Source organism: Erpetoichthys calabaricus, chromosome 18, assembly GCF_900747795.2.
Source record: "Erpetoichthys calabaricus chromosome 18, fErpCal1.3, whole genome shotgun sequence".
Taxonomy (NCBI): Eukaryota; Metazoa; Chordata; class Cladistia; order Polypteriformes; family Polypteridae; genus Erpetoichthys; species Erpetoichthys calabaricus.
Window position 1 is genome coordinate 88,618,326 of NC_041411.2, and position 26,990 is coordinate 88,645,315.

Below are 26,990 nucleotides of genomic sequence, written 5' to 3' on the forward strand. Positions count from 1 at the left end.
TTCATTCTGCCCAAACTTTTTAATCACTGTGTTCATTTTCCTTTAAACAACATTTCAAAAAAATGAATTTATAAAACAATGGCTAAAGAAACAAACCAAAATGCTTCCTAGCAATAAGTAGCATTGTTGTGCTGGACTCAAAGAGAATTTACTCTAGTACAAGTGTGCCATGGAGGCAGAGTATATAGAAACACATAATAAACAGTTTTAAAAGAAAATGAAGATACACAGATACTTTCCAAAGCTTTAGCAATAAGGATTGAGAAAGTGCTTCCTTCTATAATATCACATGACCAAACTGCATTGATTATAGGCAAACACTTTGCTTCAAACCTCTGGCACCAATTAGATGTAGTATACTCATCCACAAAATCTAACACACTAGAGACCTTATTATCTTGAGATGCAGAAAAGGCCTTCGACAGAGTCAAATGGGACTTTTTATTTGCCACACTGCACAAATCTGGTTTAGTCCAAAAGTATCTGCACGGATAAAATTACTTTATACCAGTCTAGATGACTCAGTCTGTATTAACAACTTGAACTCAGACTAATTCAAACTATAATGTGGTAATCGATAAGGGTGCCCCTCTTATCAACACTTCTTTTTGCATTACCCATCAAGGCACTGGGCAGTAATTTTCAAAATACATCAGAAATAAAGGGGATTATCAGAGAAGTACTCAAACAGAAAATATCACTATATGCAGACGATATGGTACTTTACATTTCAGACCCACAAATATCTTTACAATTAGTCCTTAAAACATTAGCAAAATTTAAAAATACATTTGGACTCCAAATTAATTTGAATGAAAGTGTGCTTTTTCCAGTGAACTCTGTAGCACACCAAAATAGACCAGACATCTATCCGTTCATTCAATCAAAAAAGTTTAAACAAAAAGGTCTTTTCAATACAATTCTTTTTAACAGGACAGAAAAAAAAATCCAACAAGATGTTAACTGATAATCTACCCCCCATCTCACCATAGAAGGGGGTAATCAATAGTGTCAAGATGAACATCCTTCTCAGCTTCTATTTATATTGCATAGCATCCCTATATACATTTTCAAATTGTTCTTTAGAATACTAGAATGAATATTCTAACCAAATTTTTTTTGGAATTTGAAATGTCCACACATTCAAAAAGCAATTCTACAAAGAGACCAAAAGTAGAAGGAGGCTTACTTAACATTAGGCACAAATTGATTTATTCACACCAGCATGCTCAGCAATGGAAATTAAATCTCGCTGTACTTCTTTGTATATACTGCTTTATGCTCCTGTAAATATTAACATTTGTCACTATAACAATAATCCAGTCGTCCACCAATCACTTAGAAAATGGAACCAATGCAGGATGAACTTCAAGGCAAATAAACTTTTACCTGCTGCTTCACTACACAATAATCACCTATTAACCTTTTAAAATCCGATCAGTACAAAATTTTTGCGAAATGCTCAGGATTAAGACACTAACAGAATTGTATATAATGTATTCACGTCTTATGCACAATTGTGCTTTAAATTTAACTTAACAGTGATCCAACTTTTCCACTATTTTCAACTTACAAATTGTTATAAAAAAAAAATAAAAAAAATACCCAATTTTCTACACACCCCACCAATTTCAATTCGAAAGGCAATACTGATTAGTCTTGAAGACTTACACGGCACCTCAACAATATATAAAACCACCTCAAAAGAATCTTCCCTTCAACGATCCTAGGGTACAGTAGGAAAAGAACCTTTCTACATCCTACATCTCAGAAATGAAGTAGAAGTCACTCATAAATTCACTGTGACTCTATGTGCCAAGCACTCAATAATTAAACTTAAAATTTTTAAATGAGATAAGTGTGATCGATTAAAGTCATCCAAAATGTACCCAGAGCAAAATTCAACTTGTGAGCTTTGCCATCTAGCTCCAACATTATAAGGCTATATATTTGGGAATGCATAAAATGAACATCATTTTGGACAAAAACCTTTAAATCCTTGACAGACAGCTTTGTTGTCACGATCAGTCCCAGCCCATTGACAGATATACCTGATGAACTCCCTGATAGGCTTCAAGTGGATAAGGACAAATTGATTTTAATAGCCTATAACACACTACTACCACACTGTCTTGAATAATCTTGCTTAACTGCTGGAAACCCCACCCATCTTTTCATTAACTCCATGGGTACCAGACATTGTATATTATCTAACATCAAATTCTTGCTTAAAGGATTTGTCCAAAACTTTTTTTTTTTTTTTTAAAAAAAGGCAACACTTCATTGAAAATTAAAAGAAGCGTTCATATAATGGGGAAAGATTCTTCTCCCCACCCCCGGTTCTCCTCGCTTTCTCTTGGATGGAGGTTGAATCATTGCACTTTTAGGTTTTGTTTATCCCTCAAGATTGATTTTGAAGTTACTTGTTCTACAAGTTCTGAAACTTTACATTCTTGATTGTACACAGTTACTTTCTTGAAATAAAATTTCAAATAAAAAAATCCTGAGCAGACTTGAAGGGGACTAGAGTTCATCCCAGCAATGACAAGAGTGCAAGGCGGGAACAATTACTGGCCAGAACACCAGTCCAGTGCAGAGTAAACAAACTCCCACACATACTAGGGCCAATTTAGCACCACCTGGAGAAATCTCACACAGACACGAGAGAACATGCAAGCTCCATAAAAGGAGGCCCTGGGATGTGAACTCTGGTCTGCTTCCTAGAGCCATGATGCCACCTCACATGCACAATGACCTAGGCATTTTCTTCTAAACGGTGTCAAAAATGGACTAATTTGTGCGTTTTAATAGACTTTACATGCATTCTTTTTAAATCTAGCTTTTCAATAATCATAGGAGTTCCCTCCATCCCCCCAATAAAACAGTGTCTGTGACCTCGATATTGAGTGGTATATAAATTTAACGTTATCTTACAGGAATAACAACGTACACAAACAATGAATAAAAGTTTGACGTAAATGCTGGTACACACATAATCCCAAGATAAAATGCAGAATACGTGAAAACTAATTTTACTTTGCTCAATATGCTGCTCTGAAACATGAAAACGATGCAAATGAATAAACGTTAACTTGACATTCACTCGTTTTCCGTAACAACGCAGTCAACAAAAGTTATTTTCGGTGCCAGACTGTACTCCTCGTGGGAACAACTATTCACTGCAAAACAATACGATGAAAATTTCTGCAACCCACATATCCTCATTTATCTGACACATTTATCAACGAACCATTATGCAGATTTTATCCCTACCTATGAAATAAATAGTGACATGTGCAACGTTCTACGGCGACGGCTGACTGTAACAGATGAACTACGTATCAGCACCTGTTGACAAGCCAGACCAGTCCTACGAAACTCCCCCATAGTGGCAGATCGATGCAGTATCGTCTTACCCACGCATACGGGATGAATGGCCGCCTTGGACAGACAGCTTAACACACGGCATAACCAAACAGAGTAAATATTTGTCTCATTATTCCCATTACTGTTCTCCGTCCCCACATTACTCACAGTGTTTCAATCGCGCCACGGTCGTTTCTTCTTGACTTTTGGTCTGCAAGTTGCCAGTTGTCTCCTCAGGTCAAAACGAGCTGCAGGGCCTGTCTCACATTTCCCTCTCTAGAAGGGAGTCACCCTTTGCCGGGGTCTCCGCTTGCTTTTTAACCTGGACCCATCCCGTTCGGTGTATGCTTCCAACCTACACTCTACCGTTGACTTGGGTTTCTTAAGTTAAACCAAGCCGTGTCGAATTCCGTCAGCCCTCCGATACCACCACTCAGTGACTCGCACTTTACTTAGGAACAAAAACACACGAAAGCGAAAGTCCCGAATAAACTCCTTCCTGAAGCTGACAGGAACCGCGACACTCACCCTAATCATGGGACAGAGGAACAACAATAAACGTAATAACGCAGCCTCTCATATCACGTGAGTAAATTCGTCCTCCGATTGGAGCAGCAGCTAGAACGTTCCATTTTGGTGGTTTCGCCTTCCTTGTGCTGATATTTCATATGGTTGGGTGGGGAGGGCGTTCGAAAGCAATAAGGTAGACGTTCGTATTCCAGAAAGTTCTCCCATCTGTCGCCATAATTAGAGCGTTGAGTGTTTTTAAACAAAAAGCGTGCTGCATTTGTTGTAATTTATCTTTTAAGTAGATTTCAAGGCACGGTTTAATACATATTTACGACTTCTACAATGCACTCTGCTATATAAAATGTTAAATTATGCAAATATCGTGGCAAGCTCGAATTCTTGGCTATGTTCACCCAGCGAGTGGCTAGTTACAAAACAGCTCAGCTGGTAAAATGATCGATTACAAAAATCAAATCAGCAGATAGAATGGCACCCTCTCCCAGGATGATACTATCAATGCACCCAGAGCTTCCATCTAACCACCGCTACCTTAAATAGGATTAAGCAGATTATAAAGCAGACCACTTTGATAAAAACATTGTACAGCCTAAGTTAAGTGTAAGAAGACTCAAAACTGACTGCACCAAACCAAATTAAAATGATTTAAAAAATCATCACAGAAAACTTGAGAAAGTCCAGCATTACATAAAACTAAAAAACAAATTGTACGGAAGTAGTAACAAATCATGTTAAGATCTTTACCTAGGTTATGACTTCTTTACAAAAGAATTAAAATTCAATCACTATGAAGCATTATCTACAAATGGAAAAAATTAAAACCACTATAAATCAACCCTGAACAGATCACCAAATTAACCAAAGGAGATGCTTAAAGAACATGCAAAAAGCCCTGGTTAGCCTTGTTGAACCTTAAAGCTGTCGGTTAGCACAGCAGCATGGTCCAGCTGTCTGAAAGAGACTGCACAAACCTGGTCTATATTGTAGAAATCAAAAATAAATTATTAAAAAACTGGACAATTGAAAGTTTTGAGAGATCATGAACGGTGTTGGTTCTGTAACAAATTGCTCTGGATAAACGTCAAAGTTGGAGTTAAAAAATAGTATTTTGCCGGACCGCCAGATATTGTTACCAGTACAAATAATAAAAAAAAGTACTTTGCACCAACATTAAAGTTTGGAGCTTAATGATTTAACCACAAATTCTACAGTGCAACAGACAGAAATGGAAGCCTCCAGTTAGATTTCTAAAGAGGGGCCGACACTGTAGCCTTACTAGAAGACAAATATCCAGAACACTTGAACGTCTGAGTCCAAGCTTTAATCTAAATCTAACTGAATTAATGGCACCCAACTGTTTCAACATTAGGCTATGTTTACACTGAAAAATTTAAATAATACCATGTGGAAATGTATTTTTGGGAGGGCAAAAAGAAAGTGATATTCATCTTATAGGCAGTACTAGGGTGTTGTACCGTGTTAGCCATTATGAATGTAGAGAAAAGCCAAGCAAAATGACACCTTTTATTGGCTAACTAGAAAGATTACAATATGCAAGCTTTCGAGGCAACTCAGGCCCCTTCTTCAGGCAAGATGAAAATTAAATTACATCTTGCCTGAAGAAGGGGCCTGAGTTGCCTCGAAAGCTTGCATATTGTAATCTTTCTAGTTAGCCAATAAAAGGTGTCATTTTGCTTGGCTTTTCTCTACATCTTATAGGCATTAATTGATTTTTGACTTTTTAATTTATCACAACTATTTCTAGTGCTGAAATTACATTTACTTCATTTCTTGTATCTATCTATCTACATATCTATATAAAGTCAATGTATGTGTATGTATGTATGTATGTTCCAGCATCACTCCAAACGGCTGGAGCGATTTTCATGAAACTTAGTACACGTTTCTCATTGGTGGGGAGTTATCTTGCAGTCTTGTATGCATGTTATCATCCAGATGACACTTGGAACGACCACCAGAGAGTCTTTTCCTTTTGAAATTAAATAGAGTTAGCCGGGTTGGCATCCCAACTATTTTTGGCACTCATTCTGTCTTTGTGACACGAATAGCCATATATATATATATATATATATATATATATATATATATATCTTATATGTATCTTATATATAAAGCAGACTGTAACAATCTTGTGGTCTTGTATGTATGTTATCACCCAGTTGACACTCGGAACGTTTCTGGTGTGCTCCATAAAAGCAACCGACAGTTTTATCATGAAAAATCCGTAGTATTATTTGTTTGTTGTTTAATGTTTGTTTTTGTTAACTATATTTTCATCTTGCATTATTCTTATTGTAACAATGTTGTAGTGGTAATAGAATAAAATGAACCTAATAATAATATTAATTTAACTGACTTTTTTACATCATCAAAAATTCTGCATGTAAAAACTTATTACTACCACAAAACAAAAATAATCTGTCAAAAAACCTTAAAAAAGGCTTCACTTTCCCATCGTTATTACACTACTTTGAATGTATTCCGCAATTATATTTTGATTAAAATAGGCTATCTATTATATATAAGTAAACAATTTTACTTTTATCTACCATAAACATCCTATATTTATTTTGGGGATTTAGTGGCTCTCTTTGCAATTTTTGTTTATTCATTAATGAGCTAAATGTCATTTGTTTTGCAACATTGTAGCTAACGTGTTGGTGTTACAATTTTTTCGTAAAAAAGAAATAGGAATTTTTTTTTAATACGTTCATAATCAAAAAACTAATTTAATTAACTTATCAAAATCGAAGATAAAGTATAAAGCAAATACAGCTATGATATTTAACTTATAATATTTATTTATATAGGTAAAACATTTAACATTTAGTTGTAAAAGAATTTCAATTGGAAGAGACTAATTGGAGATTCAGTCTTGTATGTCTGTTATCAACCACTTGACGCTCAGAACATTTGCATAATCATTGAAAATTGCTGGAATCAATTTGGACACAGCCTTTTTCTCACATGGACAACTTTATTTGGCATGTTCAAGGGTACGAAGTCCTAAGAATCTTTATATATTGGCTAAAGATGGAAAAACTAAAAACATTGTATATAACAAGGCAATTCAGTAAACAATACAAGCACATTAGTGAGTCTTCATTGTTTGTTAATTTATTTTTAAAGGTGTGTTTTTTTTTAATTATATTTTTCTCACACAATTATTGCAATTGTAATTATTGTAATTGGCATATTGTAATCTTTTCAGTTAGCCAATAAAAGGTGTCATTTTGCTTGGCTTCTCTCACACAATTAAAAAAAAAAAAAAAAAAAGACTTTATTTTCCTGCCGGGCATCGCCAGGTATTTCAGCTAGTATGGTATAATAGTAGAATCCTTCCATCACTATATAATGGTTTACTACAGCAGTATTACTTTATACTAAAATCTAAAGTCATATGTTACATAGACATTATTATCTAAGAAGGAAATTTTTTGCAGCAGGAAAGTGCTAAAACAATCCAATAAAATAAACTGACAACCAGTCTTATCATATATACACACACTTAAGATTCGTACAAAGATAAATAATTAGCTTCAACGGTACACCAAGTAATATTTCAGAATTTCGTATTAAGCAGCCTCCCTACAAGTACCAGAATTCAAAATGAGTTCCAGGAATAAAAGAGTTCTTAAATCTGTTACTCTTTACCCTCGGAAACCTAATTCTGCAACCTGATGGCAACAACTGAAATTTAGGAAAAGGACGCTGGCTACTGTCTGACAGAATTGAGCCGATTGTCTTTCTAACCTATCTGTAATACAGTTCAGTTCAGTGACAGGTCTGCTGCGAACCAATAATTTTACAGCTAATTTTATATTCTTAATGCTGAGGTTGCCAAACCAACATAGAAAAGCAAATGCAACTAGAGATTCAGTAAAGGAGTTATAAAACAGTGTCATTATGGTTTTGTCCACTTTAAAACAGCTGTATTTCCTAAGAAACAAAACGCATGTCTGCCTCTTCGTACAAATTTGTGCTGTATTAAGATTAAAGTTTTTAGTCTGTTATAAGTGACTGTTCCTAGATATTTGTAGTGCTCCACCATCTCTACACTCTCCCTTTTAATTAAAATTAAGGCAGTGAAAGAAGATCTAAAACCATATACTGTATGTTGTCTTTGACAATAGGTCCATGGCTGCTTTCCTTATCTTATAAAAGACTCACAATGACAGATTTTTCTGCATATTTCAGGATATGTCTGTCCTTGTGTGTATTCCTGGAGTCATTTGTACATGAGATAAACAAAAGAGGAGATAGAGAGCAACCTTGGAAGGAACGTAGAGATATACTTAGGCTGTTAGAGAAACAGCCATCAGAAAAAACAAATACTTGTATTAACCATGTTTCCTTTAAAAAGAAATCTTCTGGGAAAAATTACAATAACTCTTGGAAATATCATTGGTGTTTCCTCATGGACATCTTGGTTGATTCCATAAAATTAATTTGAAGGCAAAATTTTTTTTTCTGACACTGACCTAGTAACATTACATTTTTAAACCTGTAATGGACCTACTCACTCATGCCCTCACATTCACATTCATATTGATTGACTTTACTGAAAAAAAAAATAATGCAGAAGATCATTCAATTTCAAATACATCTAGTCTTATTAGTATTATGAATCACAAATTAATAAATTGTCTCTATCATAAAACCACGTTACAACATGTCTAGTGAATATCAATATTTTAGACAAATAAAAAAAACATCCAGGTACTCTTTAAACTTTGACGGTCTTACTATTAAGTAAAGACATTTGCTTTAACAGGATGAACCATATTAACAAAGGATGACATTTTACTTTAATTTAGTCCTGCTTGCATTTGGACATGACCAAAATAGATTAAAAAACTGATACAAAACTTAAAATTTAATTTGATGTCAAAAAATAAACCTCATCATATGAAGAATTGGTCAGATAAACGCCGGCAAGGACTGTTTAATTGACGAATTTATAATGGCATGGCCGCCAGCAGTCATTTTGAAGGTATACAAAGTTTACCTCAAATCATTGTGACAAGTTCGAGAGCCTCATAACGTGCTCGTCCAAAACTTTGTGCGCTCCTTTAATCATTTAACGAGTCAAAAAACCAATAAACGTAAAGATAGCATATAATATGAGCTTTTAAGTGCAAATATTAACGCCTGGAAATGACATATTGTAACTCATAAAAGAAGAAACAGCACTACTATCTCCCAAGCGACTGTCCATGTCCTACTGGAGAATGTTTGACACAAATGGCTTGCCATACTAAGGAGAGACCCCTCCCCCACACGGCTTTCTCGTGACGTCATCTATTTTCCGGGGGCGGTACTGTTGTGTCCCGTTGGATTGTGTCCACTGTGAAGGATTGTTTTGGTTAAGAAGCAAATATTTTGTTATGCAGGCCTGTCCAGTTGCCACTTATTTATCGAAAGGTTTACACTTATCACTCCTTTCTCTCAGAATCCTCTGTTTGAGAAGTGGTTCGGTTTTTAACATTCCATAAAAAAAAAAAAAACTACCAAATATAAGCTGTCATCGACTGGACTTGCTAACATCCTATATCGGGAGTTGTTTTAATCCTCCTGTAAAAACTGTCTTTGTTTTCATTTCGTAAAAATTTAATTCTAATATTTGGATTGTAAAAAAAAGAATGGCGGATGAAGCTCTTTTTCACTTTCTCCACAATGAACTGATTCATTACGCCTACAAGTCAGCCGAGCAAGGAGAAGTGGTGAGTCTCACCTGCGCCTTAAGGATCAAACATTTTTCTTTAGCATCATTACGCATGGAATCATTTTTCTTTTTCATTTTCTTGTGCAAAGACCAAGCCATCACGTGGAACACATACTTTAAAAAAGTCAAATCAATGACTCACACGTCAAACGCTTCTATGTAATAATTTTTATTGGGCATATTAAAATGTATAAGAAATGAATGGACGTCTCACTTTTATAGGGCCTACAAAAAGCTGCATTTGAAGTAACATATCAAAGATGTTATCTTCATTTGGACATTACAAAAACAGAAGGTAGGAAGATAAATATTGCCTATGCTATTCTAGAGGAGGCTGTCAGAAGGGTGGCACAGTAACAGCAGTTGGTTGTTATATCAGTGTGGAAATTGCATGTTCTTCCATTCCTGTTTTTATCTTCTGCATGCGCTGTTCATCTATTCGCCGGAGAAGAACAGGTTATGTTATTCAGTCACTATATTTTGGCCATGAATTAGTATGCCTGGCAATTACCTTGATGGTAATGAGATACAGTATATTCTTGCTTCTTAAGCCCCTGAGTTGGACAAAGCAGTTTTGAGGTGAATGCTACAATCCAGCATGTTCTAACTTTTCATAACTCTTAGGGGAAAGGCCACAGACCTATTTCATTCTCATCTCCCGTTGGAATTTATATGGTCAAGGTGATTTTGATCTGCTTTTCAGAATTTGATATTGTGTGGCATTCACATTATTTAAGTTGTCACGTGTTATTAATAAGGCCAGGGTTGCCAACCATGCAACATTTTTATTTTAACACACGGTACATCTGAATAGCTAGCTTTTTATTCCTTTCATTATTAAAGAGTATTAGCTTAAACAGAAGAAATAGTGTCTCTGCTGTTAGACAGATTATGTAATCAACCTATAATTTCTTCCAAAATTATATATTATATCATTTGTTTCCACATGTGAATCAATTATTTTTCCTTTTTTAATTATATTTAAATCAAACTAGGATTTCTAGCACCATGCTGTAAGGCCGGTTTGGCTGTCTTTAACAGAAAAATGTCTGTCATTCATTTTTTTTTAAAGGAGAATGGAAGATGCATTACCAGATTGGAAAATATGGGGTTTCGAGTCGGCCAAGGCTTAATAGAAAGGTACAGTGAACAAATATTAATAGAAGTCTCCTCGAGTCACGTCAGTGTAGTGTACATGAGTGAAATTATTCATCCACGTTTCCTCCAACCATTGGTACACTCTAATGATGGCTGCCATTTAGCATAGAGATGCCAAAGCTGATGCACCATTTTGCTATAATAATATAATTTTATCCTTTATTACTTGCTACATTTGGTTCATAATCATTAATCATTAGTGTTGCAGATGAAAAGCTTTATTTATTTACAATGAATTGCTTTGCCTTCTACAGGTTTACTAAAGACACAGCTCGCTTTAAAGATGAATTAGATGTTATGAAGTTCATCTGTAAAGACTTTTGGACTAGTGTATTTAAAAAGCAAATTGACAATCTAAGAACAAACCATCAGGTAAAATATTTTAGTCCTTTTTTGAAGTGTTAATTTATTGTATAAATAATACTGGGTTGGGGTACATTTTAGCGCAGTAGGTAGAGTTGTTGCCTCAAATAATTTTAAACTTGGTCCAGTTTCCAGTTGGGTTATTGTCAGTTTTGTGATCGTGTGTTTCTTCTTACAGTACAAAAACATGAAGTTAGGTTGTTTGGAGACTTACAAATTTGACTGTTGTGAGCTTGCTTTGCTATGGATTAGTCTGCCAACCAAGGTCAATGTCTGCAGTGGTAGACTCCACCGACCTTTGACCTAAAGGGAACAAATAGATGCACAGGTGAAAGTAAAGAGTCACCTGATTGCTGTCATTACCTGTGTCATTGGTTAGGCAAATTGAACAAGAACAAGTGCTTCATAGTAGTCATGAAAAATCTCTATTTTTCACAAAACAGAAGGAGCATGTTTTCATTTATGATCTCCTATTTTGCAGGTGTTAAGGCTTGAATTTGTGGTAGGTACCTGGTGTAATATGAGAAGAGTTGGAAACTGGAATAGAAAATTGTTTAAGATATCTTTTGGACCATGTTAGGAAGTCTTAAGCATCAGTTGTTTATTTCCATCATTTTGAGATAAAATCTTGACTTTTTCATCAATGCCTGCTTGCTTACAATTTGATACAAATGAATGTAAAAATTGTAACATGCAGTTGGAGAACCACTTAATGATATTTTTAGAATAATGGGTGCTTCAGATGTAAAAGTTTTAGCAACAGCATGTGTAATATATTTTACTTTCTTGCAACATAATGATAGTGTTTATTATCATAAATGAAAAAAATTATTTGACCAAAAGCAAATCCATTGTAGAAGAACTTATGATTGGAGTTGAAAAGGAAACAGCTTGAGGAAAAATAATATTTATTTTTTAATTCTTAAGGGAATCTATGTGCTGCAGGACAATAAATTTCGTCTACTTACACAAATGTCAGCAGGAAAACAATATTTGGAACATGCGCCTAGGGTAAGTTGTTACTTTGTTTTGTTAATACTTTATAATAAACATTGTATGTTGTTCAAATCCAAGATACTTTACAGTTTCCACATATACCAAAGTACACTTTGACCCTTCAGCCTTGTCTTACATGCAGTGGGGCAAAAAAGTATTTAGTCAGCCACCAATTGTGCAAGTTCTCCCACTTAAAAAGATGAGAGAGGCCTGTAATTTTCATCATAGGTATACCTCAACTATGAGAGACAAAATGAGAAAAAAATCCAGAAAATCACATTGTCTGATTTTTGAAAACTTATTTGCAAGTTATGGTGGAAAAAAGTATTTGGTCAATAACAAAAGTTCATCTCAATACTTTGTTATATACCCTTTGTTGGCAATTACAGAGGTCAAACATTTTCTGTAAGTCTTCACAAGGTTTTCACACACTGTTGCTGGTATTTTGGCCCATTCCTCCATGCAGATCTCCTCTAGAGCAGTGATGTTTTGGGGCTGTCGCTGGATAATACGGTCTTTCAACTCCCTCCAAAGATTTTCCATGGGGTTGAGATCTGGAGACTGGCTAGGCCACTCCAGGACCTTGAAATGCTTCTTACGAAGCCACTACTTCGTTACCCGGGCGGTGTGTTTGGGATCATGCTGAAAGACCCAGCCACGTTTGATCTTCAATGCCCTTGTTGATGGAAGGAGGTTTTCACTCAAAATCTGACGATACATGGCCCCATTCATTCTTTCCTTTACACGGATCAGTCGTCCTGGTCCCTTTGCAGAAAAACAGCCCCAAAGCATGATGTTTCCACCCCCATGCTTTACAGTAGGTATGGTGTTCTTTGGATGCAACTCAGCATTCTTTCTCCTTCAAACACGACGAGTAGAGTTTTTACCAAAAAGTTCTATTTTGGTTTCATCTGACCATATGACATTCTCCCAGTCCTCTTCTGGATTATCCAAATGCTCTCTAGCAAACTACAGATGGGCCTGCACATGTACTGGCTTAAGCAGGGCGACACGTCTGGCACTGCAGGATTTGAGTCCCTGGCGGCGTAGTGTGTTACTGATGGTCCCAGCTCTCTGCAGGTCATTCACTAGGTCCCCCCTGTGTGGTTCTGGGATTTTTGCTCACCGTTCTTGTGATCATTTTGACCCCACGGGGTGAGATCTTGCGTGGAGCCCCAGATCGAGGGAGATTATCAGTGGTTTTGTATGTCTTCCATTTTCTAATAATTGCTCCCACAGTTGATTTCTTCACACCAAGCTGCTTACCTATTGCAGATTCAGTCTTCCCAGCCTGGTGCAGGTCTACAATTTTGTTTCTGGTGTCCTTTGACAGCTCTTTGGTCTTGGCCATAGTTGAGTTTGGAGTGTGACTGTTTGAGTTTGTGGACAGGTGTCTTTTATATTGATAAAGAGTTCAGACAGGTGCCATTAATACAGGTAACGAGTGGAGGACAGAGGAGCCCCTTACAGAAGAAGTTACAGGTCTGTGAGAGCCAGAAATCGTGCTTGTTTGTAGGTGACCAAATACTTATTTTCCACCATAATTTGCAAATAAATTCTTTAAAAATCAGACAATGTGATTTTCTGGATTTTTTTTTTCTCACTTTGTCTCTCATAGTTGAGGTATACCTATGATGAAAATTACAGGCCTCTCTCATCTTTTTAAGTGCATAATTGGTGGCTGACTAAATACTTTTTTGCCCCACTGTAGTTATGCAAGTCCAGATATGTCTCCATTTAGTCATACTGATTTAGAGTTTAATGGATCATGGTTTAGTGGTTTTGGATAAAGTATGGAAATGGTCTTTGCATCTTGAATTAGCCTGTTTACAAAATTAGAAATAACTAGAATGCGTGGTAATCTTTAAACTAATCTCTAATGACTTTTGTCTCATTTATTTATAATTGTTTTGATTTTGTGGACAGATAAATATTTTCAGAACTTTTTAAAATAAAATAAATTCCTTTTTGTTTTTGGACCTTTAGGATGGTCTTCTATCTATTGATTCATTCTCTTTTAATCTTCAGTTAGTATAGCAAATCAGAGGCCTTTGAAGGTGCATTTCAGAAACTGGTTTGCAAAATGATTGTATTCATTGTTATCTTATTATTTATGTGACCAATACTTTTATTCAAAATCTCTTGCAGATCACATACAAATTCCATTTTACATCAGTCTTATGAAATGTCATAAACATGAACAACCATAGACAAAAGATAGTCATATTTACAAGGAAGACATAATAGATATTACTCAATAAGTACTTTCTACATTTCCCCATGGCACATTTAAAACTTAAAAGTCTTACTGCATTTGCATTCTTTTAAACAATAAACCTAATTTTTCTGTGTCCTGCCTCATAATTATTGAATAATTTAAGACTCTCTTACCAATATTTCTAACTCTTCTATGTAACCCATTTAGTGAATAACCTGCTTCTGACTTGCAGCTCTCCACCAGTAATCCTTCATTTAAAGCTGCACAGCACTTGCTCTTTGTCAGTGGCCAATAATCAACACCCCAATCTCATAGCAAAAGCATGGAATCACTTTCTTCTTATCTTTCTTAATTTGACACTCAAGGCTGACATTTGTTTGTATGTATGTCATGTATGTGTTATTTTAGGTTTGTTCTGTTGTCACTTAAAAACAGCTGTACATATTTTCTTGAAATTAGAGAACAACTAATATTGTTCAGTTTCTGTTTACTCTTTTATGATGTCAAATTCTGACTCTTAAGCTGATCAGTTGAAGGTGAATGACAGACACAATAATTGACCGTGATATTAATGGGATGTAATAAAGGGTAAACCATATTTATGATTCAGCATTCTCTCATCCTGTCATATATGTCCTTCCTTACCCCGTGAATCCATGTTTTGCAGCCAGTTCTGTGGTCATACGACTTCTCTCATGGGTAATGTCACTTGCTCAGATGAGTGTAAAGTAAAATTTAGAGTGAGATTTTGAAATTAAAACTGGGTAATGCAAGAAAACACAAACTGTAAAATATTAAATTGCTAAAATAAAAGGTTCTGGCCAAGGGAGGGTTCACACCAATTCCAAACTCTGTTAGTGTCCAGTTAATTGTTTTTGGATCCTGGTTTGAATTAAGATTACAGGAGAAATAAATACAAACAAAAGAGATAACACTAATTTTCATCAGCATTTCATCAATAGTTTTTACTTTTTCCTAATTTCACTAATAGTTCACATTAGTCAAAATATTAGCATGCTTGATTTGAAATAGCCTAAACAACATGGATAAATAAAACTTTATTTTATATTTAATAAAATATTGTAATTTGCTAAAAGTGCATCCATTACAAACAATTGATAGATCCACGTTGTTATTATCAGACAAAGGTAAAACTTACAATTATGGTATAGTTGAGATGTTCCACACTGTTATTACGAGACAGAGGAGATACTTATAAATTATGTTATAGTTGAGATGTTCCACATTGTTATTATCAGACAAAGGTGAGACTTATAATTATGTTATAGTTGAGATGCATGAGCAAGGAAACTGCACTTTTTAAGCATTTTGTCAATTTTTATTTATTGGCTCCGTGTATGATAATTGCTTTAACATCTTTTATCAAAAATGATAAAAGTAAAAAAAAAGTAAAGCTCTACGTAATTGCCTTGACTACTGCACTCGTTTTCACCTTCTCTCCCTGATTTGCTTTTCCTATTTTAAATGCATCATACTTGAAGACAGATAACAGCTGCTGGACACTATCATTTTCAAATTATATTTTCATAAACAGAAAAATGAGCTGCTACTTATTGTATGTAAATAAAAGTGGCAGGGTGTCTGACAGATATTATCTTTGAATGTTACAGGGAAAAGATGGGTCTACAATTTGAATCTAAATGCTATGGTTATGCAGTCATATTTAGAAACCCTTTCAGTGAATATTCCTATTTTAGATTAACATCATTCATGAGAATCATTGTACTAAATGTCATGTTTGAATCAATTTTTTTTCAAGGAATACATACTGTGGCTGACAACTCTAAATTGTCTCGTTTTGAGTGAGTCTAGTTGTGTTCTTGAGTGTGCCTTGCAGTGAACTGGTGCCTCACCATAGACTAGCTATTGCCTTGTGCCCTCTGCTTCCATCCATGGCTTCTTCTACAAACCTGAAATTGGATTGAGTGAGATAAAGTGCATCCAGAAAGTATTCACAGCACATCACTTTTTCCACATTTTGTTATGTTACACCCTTATTCCAAAATGGATTGAATTCATTTTTTTCCTCAGAATTCTACAAACAACACCCCATAATGACAATGTGAAAGAAGTTTACTTGAGGGTTTTGCAAATTTATTAAAAATAAAAAAACTGAGAAATCACATGTACATAAGTATTCACAGCCTTTGCTCAATACTTTTTCGATGCACCTTTGGCAGGAATTACAGCCTCAAGTCTTTATGAATATGATGCCACAAGCTTGGCACACCTACCCTTGGCCAGTTTCGCCCATTCCTCTTTGCAGCACCTCTCAAGCTCCATCAGGTTGGATGGGAAGCGTCGGTGCACAGCCATTTTAAGATCTCTCCAGAGATGTTCAATCGGATTCAAGTCTGGGCTCTGGCTGGGCCACTCAAGGACATTCACAGAGTTGACCTGAAGCCACTCCTTTGATGTCTTGGCTGTGTACTTAGGGTCGTTGTCCTGCTGAAAGATGAACCGTCGCCCCAGTCTGATTGTCAAGAGCGCTGTGGAGCAGGTTTTCATCCAGGATGTCTCTGTACATTGCTGCAGTCATCTTTCCCTTTATCCTGACTAATCTCCCAGTCCCTGCCACTGAAAAACATCCCCACAGCATGATGCTGCCACCACCATGCTTTACTGTAGGGATGGTATTGGCCTGGTGATAAGCGGTGCCTGGTTTCCTCCAAACGTGACGCCTGGCATTCACACCAAAGAGTTCAATCTTTGTCTCATCAGACCAGAGAATTTTCTTTCTCATGGTCTGAGAGTCCTTCAGGTGCCTTTTGGCAAACTCCAGGCGGGCTGCCATGTGCCTTTTACTAAGGAGTGGCTTCCGTCTGGCCACTCTACCATACAGGCCTGATTGGTGGATTGCTGCAGAGATGGTTGTCCTTCTGGAAGGTTCTCCTCTCTCCACAGAGGACCTCTAGAGCTCTGACAGAGTGACCATCGGGTTCTTGGTCACCTCCCTGACTAAGGCCCTTCTCCCCGGTCGCTCAGTTTAGATGGCCGGCCAGCCCTAGGAAGAGTCCTGGTGGTTTCGAACTTCTTCCACTTATGGATGATGGAGGCCACTGTGCTCATTGGGACCTTCAAAGCAGCAGAAATTTTTCTGTAAACTTCCCCAGATTTGTGCCTCAAGACAATCCTGTCTCGGGGGTCTACAGACAATTCCTTTGACTTCATGCTTGGTTTGTGCTCTGACATGAACTGTCAACTGTGGGATCTTATATAGACAGGTGTGTGCCTTTCCAAATCATGTCCAACCAACTGAATTTACCACAGGTGGACTCCAATTAAGCTGCAGAAACATCTCAAGGATGATCAGGGGAAACAGGATGCACCTGAGCTCAATTTTGAGCTTCATGGCAAAGGCTGTGAATACTTATGTACAAGTGCTTTCTCAATTTTTTTATTTTTAATAAATTTGCAAAAATTTCAAGTAAACTTTTTTCACGTTGTCATTATGGGGTGTTGTGTGTAGAATTCTGAGGAAGAAAAATGAATTTAATCCATTTTGGAATAAGGCTGTAACATAACAAAATGTGGAAAAAGTGCACTGTGAATACTTTCCGGATGCACTGTATGTAAATGAATTAATTTTAATTATGTCTCCTGCTCTGAATGTTGCACAGTTGATTGTAAAAACTACAGGTTGCATTGTTGCTGATAAAAAAAAATGAATGATTATCAGAAGCAACAGAAATCTGACAATTTGTATAATCATTTTGTCATTTTTGGAGTAAATAGTTTTTCCACTTGTCCCGGTGAGACTCATCATAGCAATATGCTGAACTGGTCTCATAATTCCTAGCAATTTCCTCCATTACCCAGACACTGCCTGGCCAGTCACAAAATATAATCTGTCCAGAATGTCCTAGGATTTACCCCTATGTGTTTTTCCAGTGCGACATGGCTTGTATACATCCCATGAGAAAGACCTAGAAGGAATCCTAACTACATACCCAAACCACTTCAACTGGCTTCTCATTATCTAAACCTTTACCTTCCCAAACGGAATACCGTACAAATCTTGACTGTGCCTTGTGTTATGATCCAATGAAAATAATAAACAGAAAAAGATATGAGACACATCCTTGGCAGAGTCCAATGACCACATTGAATGGCCTTAACTTAATACTAGTTTTGCATACACAACTCTTACTCTTCAAAGGCAGGGGCAAAATAGCTCACAACAGTGGCGACAGAACTCCATGCAACCCCTTTCTACAAGATACCACAGGGTACACAGTCGTGTGCAATATTAGCAGAATGGAGTCTAGATTTGATTAAAAAGTACTGGCAGCTGCCACAGTGAACAAAGAGAAAGCCTGAGTGGAGTAAAACTATAAAGGCAATAATCAAAAATTATTATGCATAAGTGATATCAGATATTTTGATATATTTAGTTTTGGGGCATTTTTAGGGAGCAAGCATTTAATTTTGTACTGTCAATAAGTGCTGGTGTAAAGAAGCCTACAAAATGTCCATTTGATGTCCCTGCAGTAAACGGTGGTTCCTTGGAAGAATAATTGTAAGCAATTCACAAGTTGTTATGTATTGTGAAGTTCAAGAAGCTTATTTTCTTTCTTTAGTATTTAGCATTTACCTGTGGAATGGTAAGAGGTGGGCTTTCAAACCTCGGTGTCAAGAGTATTGTGACGGCAGAAGTTTCAGTAATGCCAGCATGTAAGTATATGTAGATATAAGCTTATGAATCTTATTATATTAATTTCTTAATATCATAAAGAACAAGACATGTTTGTCCATTCAGTTAGTTAAGACAGACAGACAGACCAACAGACAGATATAGATACAGTTAGATGGAACCTTATTTGTCCCTAGGGTGAAATTTGGCTTTTTACAGAAGCTCAAGTAAACAAATAGATAAATAAATATATTTACACACACAGTTCAGTCAGTACACACATCATAATAACCAAAAAGAAAGAAAAACTTCTGACTTGGCAGTCTTAGTCCCAGTGATGCATTATATAGGTGTATTACTACTAGTGTAAAGAGGCCAGCACTTCTGCTGAATAATTTCTGGCTAAAGTCCTCAGTGTTAGTGTGTCAGAGAACTATAATATAATAATATACTATAATTAAATTATTATAATATTTTGTAGTTTCTATGATGTCTATGTATTTTTCTGAGCACATTATGGTGTACATGTAACTAGTGAATGAGGTATTTATTATTTAGATGCTTGCTATGAGAAAGAGTAGCACGTTATGAAGTGAATTAAGGACTAAAGAGAAAGAATGGAGAGGAATGAATCAAAAATATTATCTCTGTAAATCAGAAGAAATTGAAAGATACAATATAACAAACATCAGGCCACTTTTACATTTTGTAGTCCACTTTGGAAAGAATAACTTATAAAACGCTAAGAGAAACTGAAATTTTTTTTTTATTAACCCTTTAACCGCCAACTCCCTAAATATTCCCCACGCCAGGCGAAATCTGAACAATTTTCGTTTTTTTACTTTTTTATATTTTTTTTACATTTTTTACATTTATTCAAGCAGTATTGATCACTAAATGTTGTGCAAGTTCTAGAAATGGGCAAACACATAATAAAACACAAAATGTACCTTTTCTCAGGCTTCTGGATTTATTGTCTACGATTTATTGTCTACTACAAAATGGAACAGTCAAAAGTATGTGAATTTCCCATTGGGATTAATAAAGTATCTATCTATCTATCTATCTATCTATCTATCTAAAAGTAATTCAAAAGTCAAAAGTAGTTCAGTCAATCATAGTTTCATTCTCAGTATTTGAGTTTGCTGTGCCACAGGCCAAAGCAGGGAACTGCACAAAGTCCTGGATTGCTGGGACACTTTGAGCAGAAGGTCTTGGCGTCTCTACGCTGACCCTTCTTTGAACAGACACGACAGCGTTTTTCTGAAAGTCCAAAGTCCTTACATTCATCTGGCAACACTGCTGAAATACTACTCATAGGATCCTCTTTGCCAGTGTATACACGAAATCTATAAATGTAACCTGAATTCTCAGCTAAGCAAAACATCTTGATACCAAACCGTGCCCTTTTCAATGGTAGATACTGTCAAAACTGTAAGCGGCACTTCCACAACAATAAACTTTCATCAACTGCAACTGACGGTCCTGGCATGTAGGGCAACTGAAATGCTTCAAATAAATGATCAATCAAAGGACGTAGCTTGAACAAGCGGTCGCGGTTTGGATCTTTCTTATCTGGCTCATTTCTGTTGTCATTCAAATGAAAGAATTTCAGCAGCAAAGAGAATCGGTTACGTGTCATGACAGCTGCAAAAATAGGTGTTGCATACATAGGATCTGTAGACCAGTACATCTCAATATCTGGTTTTCTGATTATTCCCATCAACATCAAAATCCCAATGAATTTTTTCATTTCGTTTTCATCAGTGTCTACCCAAGCACGAACACGGGAATGTGGAGGTAAATTGGGATTTTTCTCAATAAACTGTGCTGCATACAGATTTGTCTGATGAACAAAATGTCTGATCAAATCAGGTGACACAAGCAGCTCATAAAACTGCTCAGCAGTGTAATTGTTTACATCAACAATAAAGCCACACGTTGCCTCAAACGGATGCAGAAAAGGTAGTTCACCTCGGGCAGCAGTCCAGTTGAGATGCTGGGGATACACCCACTCATCGCCGTCATCCGATGCGTCTTCATTCACAGTATCATGCAGCGCACGTTGCTGCTCATCATTGTCGCTAAAATCTTCTTCAGAACTGCTACAATCATGATCAGAACTGTCCAAAATCGCCTGCAAAGCCTCACTTGAAGTCAGTTTACGTTTCGCCATATTCACAGCTTTCACTTTCGAATCACATCACGTGATCGGCCAATACAAGCGCAGAGTTGTCGAAATACAACGTAGTAATAATACCCACGCCAAACTGTCAGTTGTACTACGTGCCAGGCATTCACATAACCACAGGCAAATGTGCCGGATAATTCCGGCAGTATGGCGATAGCAATAAAACAACGGTGCCGGATATATCCGGCAGAGGGCGGTTAAGGGGTTAAGGTAATGTACAGAGACATTAAGAGTAGTTGCCCTTTCCTGATTTTTCTCTTTTTAACATTTTTCACACTGAATATTTTCAGGTCTTCAATCATATTATTAGCTTCTTTTTTATTAGACACTTACATTAGCACTAGAATCCCTGAAGCCTACGAAAAAAGTTGTAATGCCAGACCATCTTAAATTCCTTCACACCTTGTCATCGGTGTCTTTGTTTTGCAAATGTGTCAATCAGAACAAGCAGCAAGCAGCCTGCTATCCCGTCTCAAAAGATGACACAGCTGAAGTCCTCCCAGCTTAAGTGTGTTTATCTGGGAGTGAGGTTGTAACGGCCGACCCCTTTACCCAGCCAGCAGCTACACCTCCAAGACCTGTGGCCTGGATGATTTACTGAGAAATAATCTAAGTATCAAGCCGTACTTCTAACCAATTAAACTTTTCCCCACAATCGACGGTGAAAATATAAGTACACAAAAACAGGATGTAAAATTTAAACGGATTAAATGTATTAAATGAAACAAGACATGCAAAAAATAGAAAACATATAAATATAAATATCCCTCCACCCCAGCAACAACAAGACACCACCAAATATAAATACAACAAAAAACCCTCCCTTGCCCCTGTAACATATAAACACACAACACGAATAACAAAAATGACTGATAAACTGAATGATTGTGAACTTGAGTCCGGTTATACAAACTGTCCTGAATACGGATGACTGAACTAGTGGTAAATGCGTTGTTTGACTTTCCCGGTGATTGAAGCAACCTCACCGTGATTCCTCGGCGAATGGTGGATGGCGAATCGACCCCGGGGTCTCAGCAGATGGAGGTTGAAAGACAGTCCGGCAAAATGAAAAGCAAACGGGTGAAAAGGCGCGATGTGAAAAAACAGTAAGTAAGTTGAAACGTGGTTGAAACAAAATGGTCTCCTTTCTCTCCTCTCCCCTTCCTTCTCCTCCTGCTGGCTTAAATAGTCCTGTGACGGCAGTAATTGATTAATTGTGAACAGGTGTTTTCCAGGTTTGTGGCTGTGGTCTCCTTCCATCATCCGTACCCCCCTTTTCGGGGACGGCATTAACTGATACACATACAAACAGTAAACGGGACAATGAAATGAGACGCACTCAGAACTGACATTTATAACACTAACTATGTGGCTCCGCTACAAGGTGCCTGGAGTTGTATAGGGTAAATAACATATCGTTACTTGGAATGCATACATTTCATGTGTGTTCCATGTTTACAACAATCTGGGTAAATGTAGGATGATAGGAAATGCGAAGCAAGAAATGTTGAACACATAACTAAAACAGAAACTTTTTTCATGTTATAGTAATATTTGACAAAAAGCTGATGTGATGTGTATAATGTGTCTGAAGTCCAAATATTCAATAAACACTTTCACAAATGGTATAATAAAACAAGTTATATTATATTCAAGAATATAACTGAAGAAAAAGAAATTCAATTTACATGTTACTGGCAGTATGTAAAATCTGAAGCCCAACTATCAGTCGACAAGTTTCTGTTTTAGTTATGTGTTCAACATTTCTTGTCTCATGTTTCCTGTCATCCTACATTAACCCAGATCATTGTAGACACAGAACACACATGAAATATATGTATTCCAAGTAACAATATATTATTTACCAGACCTGATACAACTCCAGGTACCTCACACCCAGAAAAACAGAGTTGAGCTGGGAGAACTTTAGCTGCATCGTTGGGAGGATGGGATAGCAGGCTGCTTGCTGCTTGACACATTTGCAGAACAAAGATGCCGATGAAGAGGAGCAAAGAAATTTAAGGTGGCCTGGCATTATGACTTTTTTCATAGGCTCCAGAGATTCAAGAGTTAAGGACCGTAATATGAAAAAAGTATATTTTTTTACCAAAAAATGCACCGACAATACCTTTATATTCTAGAGGTTTAGAGTCTAAGATGCACTTCAGTATTACTTGCTTGCTTCTCGAATAATACATTAAATGTAGAATGATGATAGCACTGATCTACAAAAAAATATTTTTTGTTTGCTTCTGGTAACTTCAGAGCATCTCTTTAATAAGTTTTTTACACTGATTTCATATATGAAATCAGAATTAAGCTAGCACGTCAGGTTTTTGAAATACAGTAATCCCTCGCTACTTCGCGGTTCACTTTTCGCGGATTCACGACTTCGCGGATTTTATATGTAAGCATATCTAAATATATAACGCGGATTTTTCATTGCTTAGCGGGTTTCTGCGGACAATGGGTCTTTTTACTTCTGGTATTTGCTTCCTCAGTTGGTTTGCCCAGTTGATTTCATACAAGAGATGCTATTGGCGGATGGCTGAGAAGCTACCCAATCAGAGCACGCAGTTAAGTTCCTGTGTGCTGCTGATTGGCTCAGCGACAGAGTGCTGCATTGACCAGGAAGTCTCATCTCACTCATTCAGCATTAACGTGCTCTTGCTACTGCATTTAGGGGATTATCACCTTCATCGTCATCATTTTTACTGCGCAGCATATTCATCACCATCATCACGTCATATATAGCTACGTGTACTTCGCTATACAGTAAGTGTAAACTTATCTACCGATTTCATATTGCTTAGCAGTTGTCCCTGTTATTAATAGAGTAAAGGGTGGGTTGTAAACAATACAGGGAGGGTTTAAAAACGTCCAAATACACGTTAAATAATTAAATAAATATGGTGTCCCTACTTCGCGGAAATTCAGTTATCGCGGTCGGCCTTGGAACCTATCTCCCGCGATAAGTGAGGGATTACTGTACACATCATTGACATTTTGACACTTGGAATATCAATATAATAAATCAACACAATATCTGGAGTTTGGACTATGTCCCACCAAAATTGTTTTGATGTGTTTATTCTGAAAACAAACCAGAAGATTATACCTGACACACATTAAAGCATATTTATGTCAATTTACGTCAATATAAAAGTGAGGTTAGCGTGCCCAAAAATGTTGGAGGCACTTGCTTTTGCGCTTGTACTGCACATCTATCTCTCTTTGCAAGAACCAACAGTAGTCACCGATCATGCTCGGAGTGAATTTTTCCCAATATCAGTTTTCCATCACCTTTATATCTTGATGAAATCTTTCCCCATGCTCATCTCTAACATCACTTAGATTTGGTGGAAAAAAGTCGAGATGAGAATGTAAACAATGCATCTTCAGTAACATTCTGGCTCCCGTAAGCTAATATACTTTCAGCATATTCTCCACAAGCTCAGTATAATTCTCTGCTCTGTGACTGTCAAGAAAATTCTGGACAACCTGCACGAATGAGGGTGCTGATTCAGTTGGCTTCAGTTTCTTTTTGAACTCATCGTCAAGGATCAGTTCACGTATTTCAGGGCCAACATAAACACCTTCCTTAATTTTGGCTTCACTTTTCTCGAGACCAAACTTATTTCTTAAAAGCTGAAACGCATCGTCGTTACTGTCCAGTCACCCTTAGTTGTCCAAGACCTGGAATATCATAACTAAAAAATGGGACACGCTGGATGAATTTTTTTCAGATTTGGAGTCAGTAAGTGAAATTTGTTAAAGTACAGATGAAAGAATCCCAGTAGCAAAATGCTTGTTGACCAGTGTAGTTACTGTAAGAGTTTTCTCCTCTAATTGTGAAATGATGAATTAATTAACTCCTTCCTGCTAGAGTGCCCACGTGCACTCTTGGATTTCTATGTATCTTTTGTGTTTCTAAGCAGCCAAAAAAGAAATTTACTGTTGTTATTTATACTTGGGTTGCGTAGCAACACACAAAGAAGTCTGTATTTTCTGTAAATGGTAAAAATATCCTCCATTGCTAGCTAATGTAATAGTGTGGAATTCTGAGACTGTCAGAATCTTAAGCAAATTTCATCCACAAAAGATTGTTTAATTTTCTCACACACAATTAAAACAGCATAAGAAAAGAATTGCTTGGGATAAGAGATGTAAGAGAGCAGGCCCTTAATACTGTCTGAGTTTGGCTTGTCCTGTTAAAGCACAAGCAGTTAAGTGACTTGGATCCAGAAAGTTATAAATGAAAAGACTTGTGCTCAATACTGTATATTAAAAAAAATACTTTAGTTCCCTCACATTTTTATGCAATTGTTTTGTTCACCCCACTGAATTAAAGCTGAAAGTCTGCACTTCAACTGCATCGGAGATGTTTCATTTAAAATTCATTGTGGTAATGTACAGAACCAAAATTAGAAAACAGTTGTCTCTGTCCAAATATTTATGGACCTAACTGTATATCCAGTTTATCCTGTAAAGGCGTATCCTCTGTCTCTGCCATTCAGTCCATTTTCAAGTCAGTCATTGATATGAGTCAGCCGTGGAGGACTGCCAGGTGCCTTTTACAGTGGAATGAGAGGTGAAGATGTCCTTTTGATTTAACAATCTTGTATTTTCCAAGTGAGTCATTAATTCTTTCTTAGAATGTGCATCGAACAGAAGCATGCAGTGATTTTTTGTTACTTCTTTACAGGTAAATTTCAAGTCATGATACAGAAGATGTAAGTGAAGAAACTGAAGAACAGCAATTTGCATGTCAATGCTATAAATGTTTCAGCATGTGAACTGTTTAATTTTTAATTCCTGGCATCATGAAGTATTAAAAGCCTAATAACATACAGAAGGACTTTTTTTATACCAAACTTGTCTCTTGTAGTATGTACATTTGCACATAACTCTTAATTAAATAAACGTTTGAAAAAAGAAATGACTTGTAATATTCTTTGATTTAAAAATCATAAAATGAGTTTTACTCCAATAATTTACATTATTATGCTTCTTAAAAACAAATTATTTCCTCTTCAAATAAACTGAGCCCCAAGTGCTGACTCTCTTGCTACTAACCCTAGGGTGGTATTGTGGATTTGCTTAGGGCTGCCATCTCTGGAAATGAGGACATTTGGGTCAAAAAAGGAGGACTTTTGAGGACTCCTTTCCCTATGATGCAATATTACGTCTTTATATTGTCTTATGGTTTTTTAAAATGATATAAACCTTTAGTAGTAGTTTATCACTATAGTTATGATATGAAGGCCACAATCACAGTCACTGGCAAACTAATATCCCATTAAATAGTCTGAATATTTCAAGGCTCTTAAATTAACAGACTTCATTCCTTCCATTCTTATTTGGATAGCTTAATTGTCATAAACTTGTAAAAAAATTGATACACATGGTAATTTCATTTCTAGTAAAATAAAAATAATTTTACTCTTTTCAATTTAGTTTATTTGCATTTATTTACATTCTTTTATATTTTTCCACTGAAGCTATTTTTCTCAGTAAATCAGGGTTCTTGGAAAAATATGAATAGAAATCTTTACATAGCACGCTACTGAAATTGAATCTTGTAAGCATTAGCCCCTCAATTGAATCTGTTCTGCCTTTTGAAAACAAGATTTGTTGTTCAAGTAGTCTGTGAACTTGCACTTTCTTTTTGGCATAATGGGTATTCCTGAATTTATGTAAATGAAAGAATTATGAAAATATTATTAAATTGCTTGAAGAAGTGACTTATTTATTGATCAACTGATAACAA

General features: G+C 36.4%; 2 protein-coding genes across 7 annotated transcripts in view; one reads left to right on the forward strand and one right to left on the reverse strand.

The window, feature by feature from the left end:
- usp19 (ubiquitin specific peptidase 19) overlaps positions 1-3,877 on the reverse strand; it is a 109,699-nt gene extending 105,822 nt beyond the window's left edge. For 4 of the 6 annotated variants that reach the window (XM_028824584.2, XM_028824583.2, XM_028824582.2 and 1 more), the window contains exon 1: positions 3,535-3,877. The gene's annotated coding sequence lies outside the window, so the exon portion shown is untranslated. The remainder of the gene's footprint in view (positions 1-3,534) is intronic. The other 2 variants (XM_028824586.2, XM_028824585.2) reach the window with 2 other exon arrangements.
- Positions 3,878-9,222: 5,345 nt separating this feature from the next.
- trappc6b (trafficking protein particle complex subunit 6B) lies at positions 9,223-26,159 on the forward strand. Its single transcript, XM_028824946.2, has 6 exons — positions 9,223-9,638; positions 10,713-10,780; positions 11,053-11,170; positions 12,089-12,172; positions 18,977-19,070; positions 25,926-26,159. Exons 1-6 carry the CDS (start codon positions 9,558-9,560, stop codon positions 25,955-25,957), a joined length of 477 nt encoding a protein of 158 aa, XP_028680779.1. The 5' UTR covers positions 9,223-9,557; the 3' UTR covers positions 25,958-26,159.
- Positions 26,160-26,990: the final 831 nt, after the last annotated feature.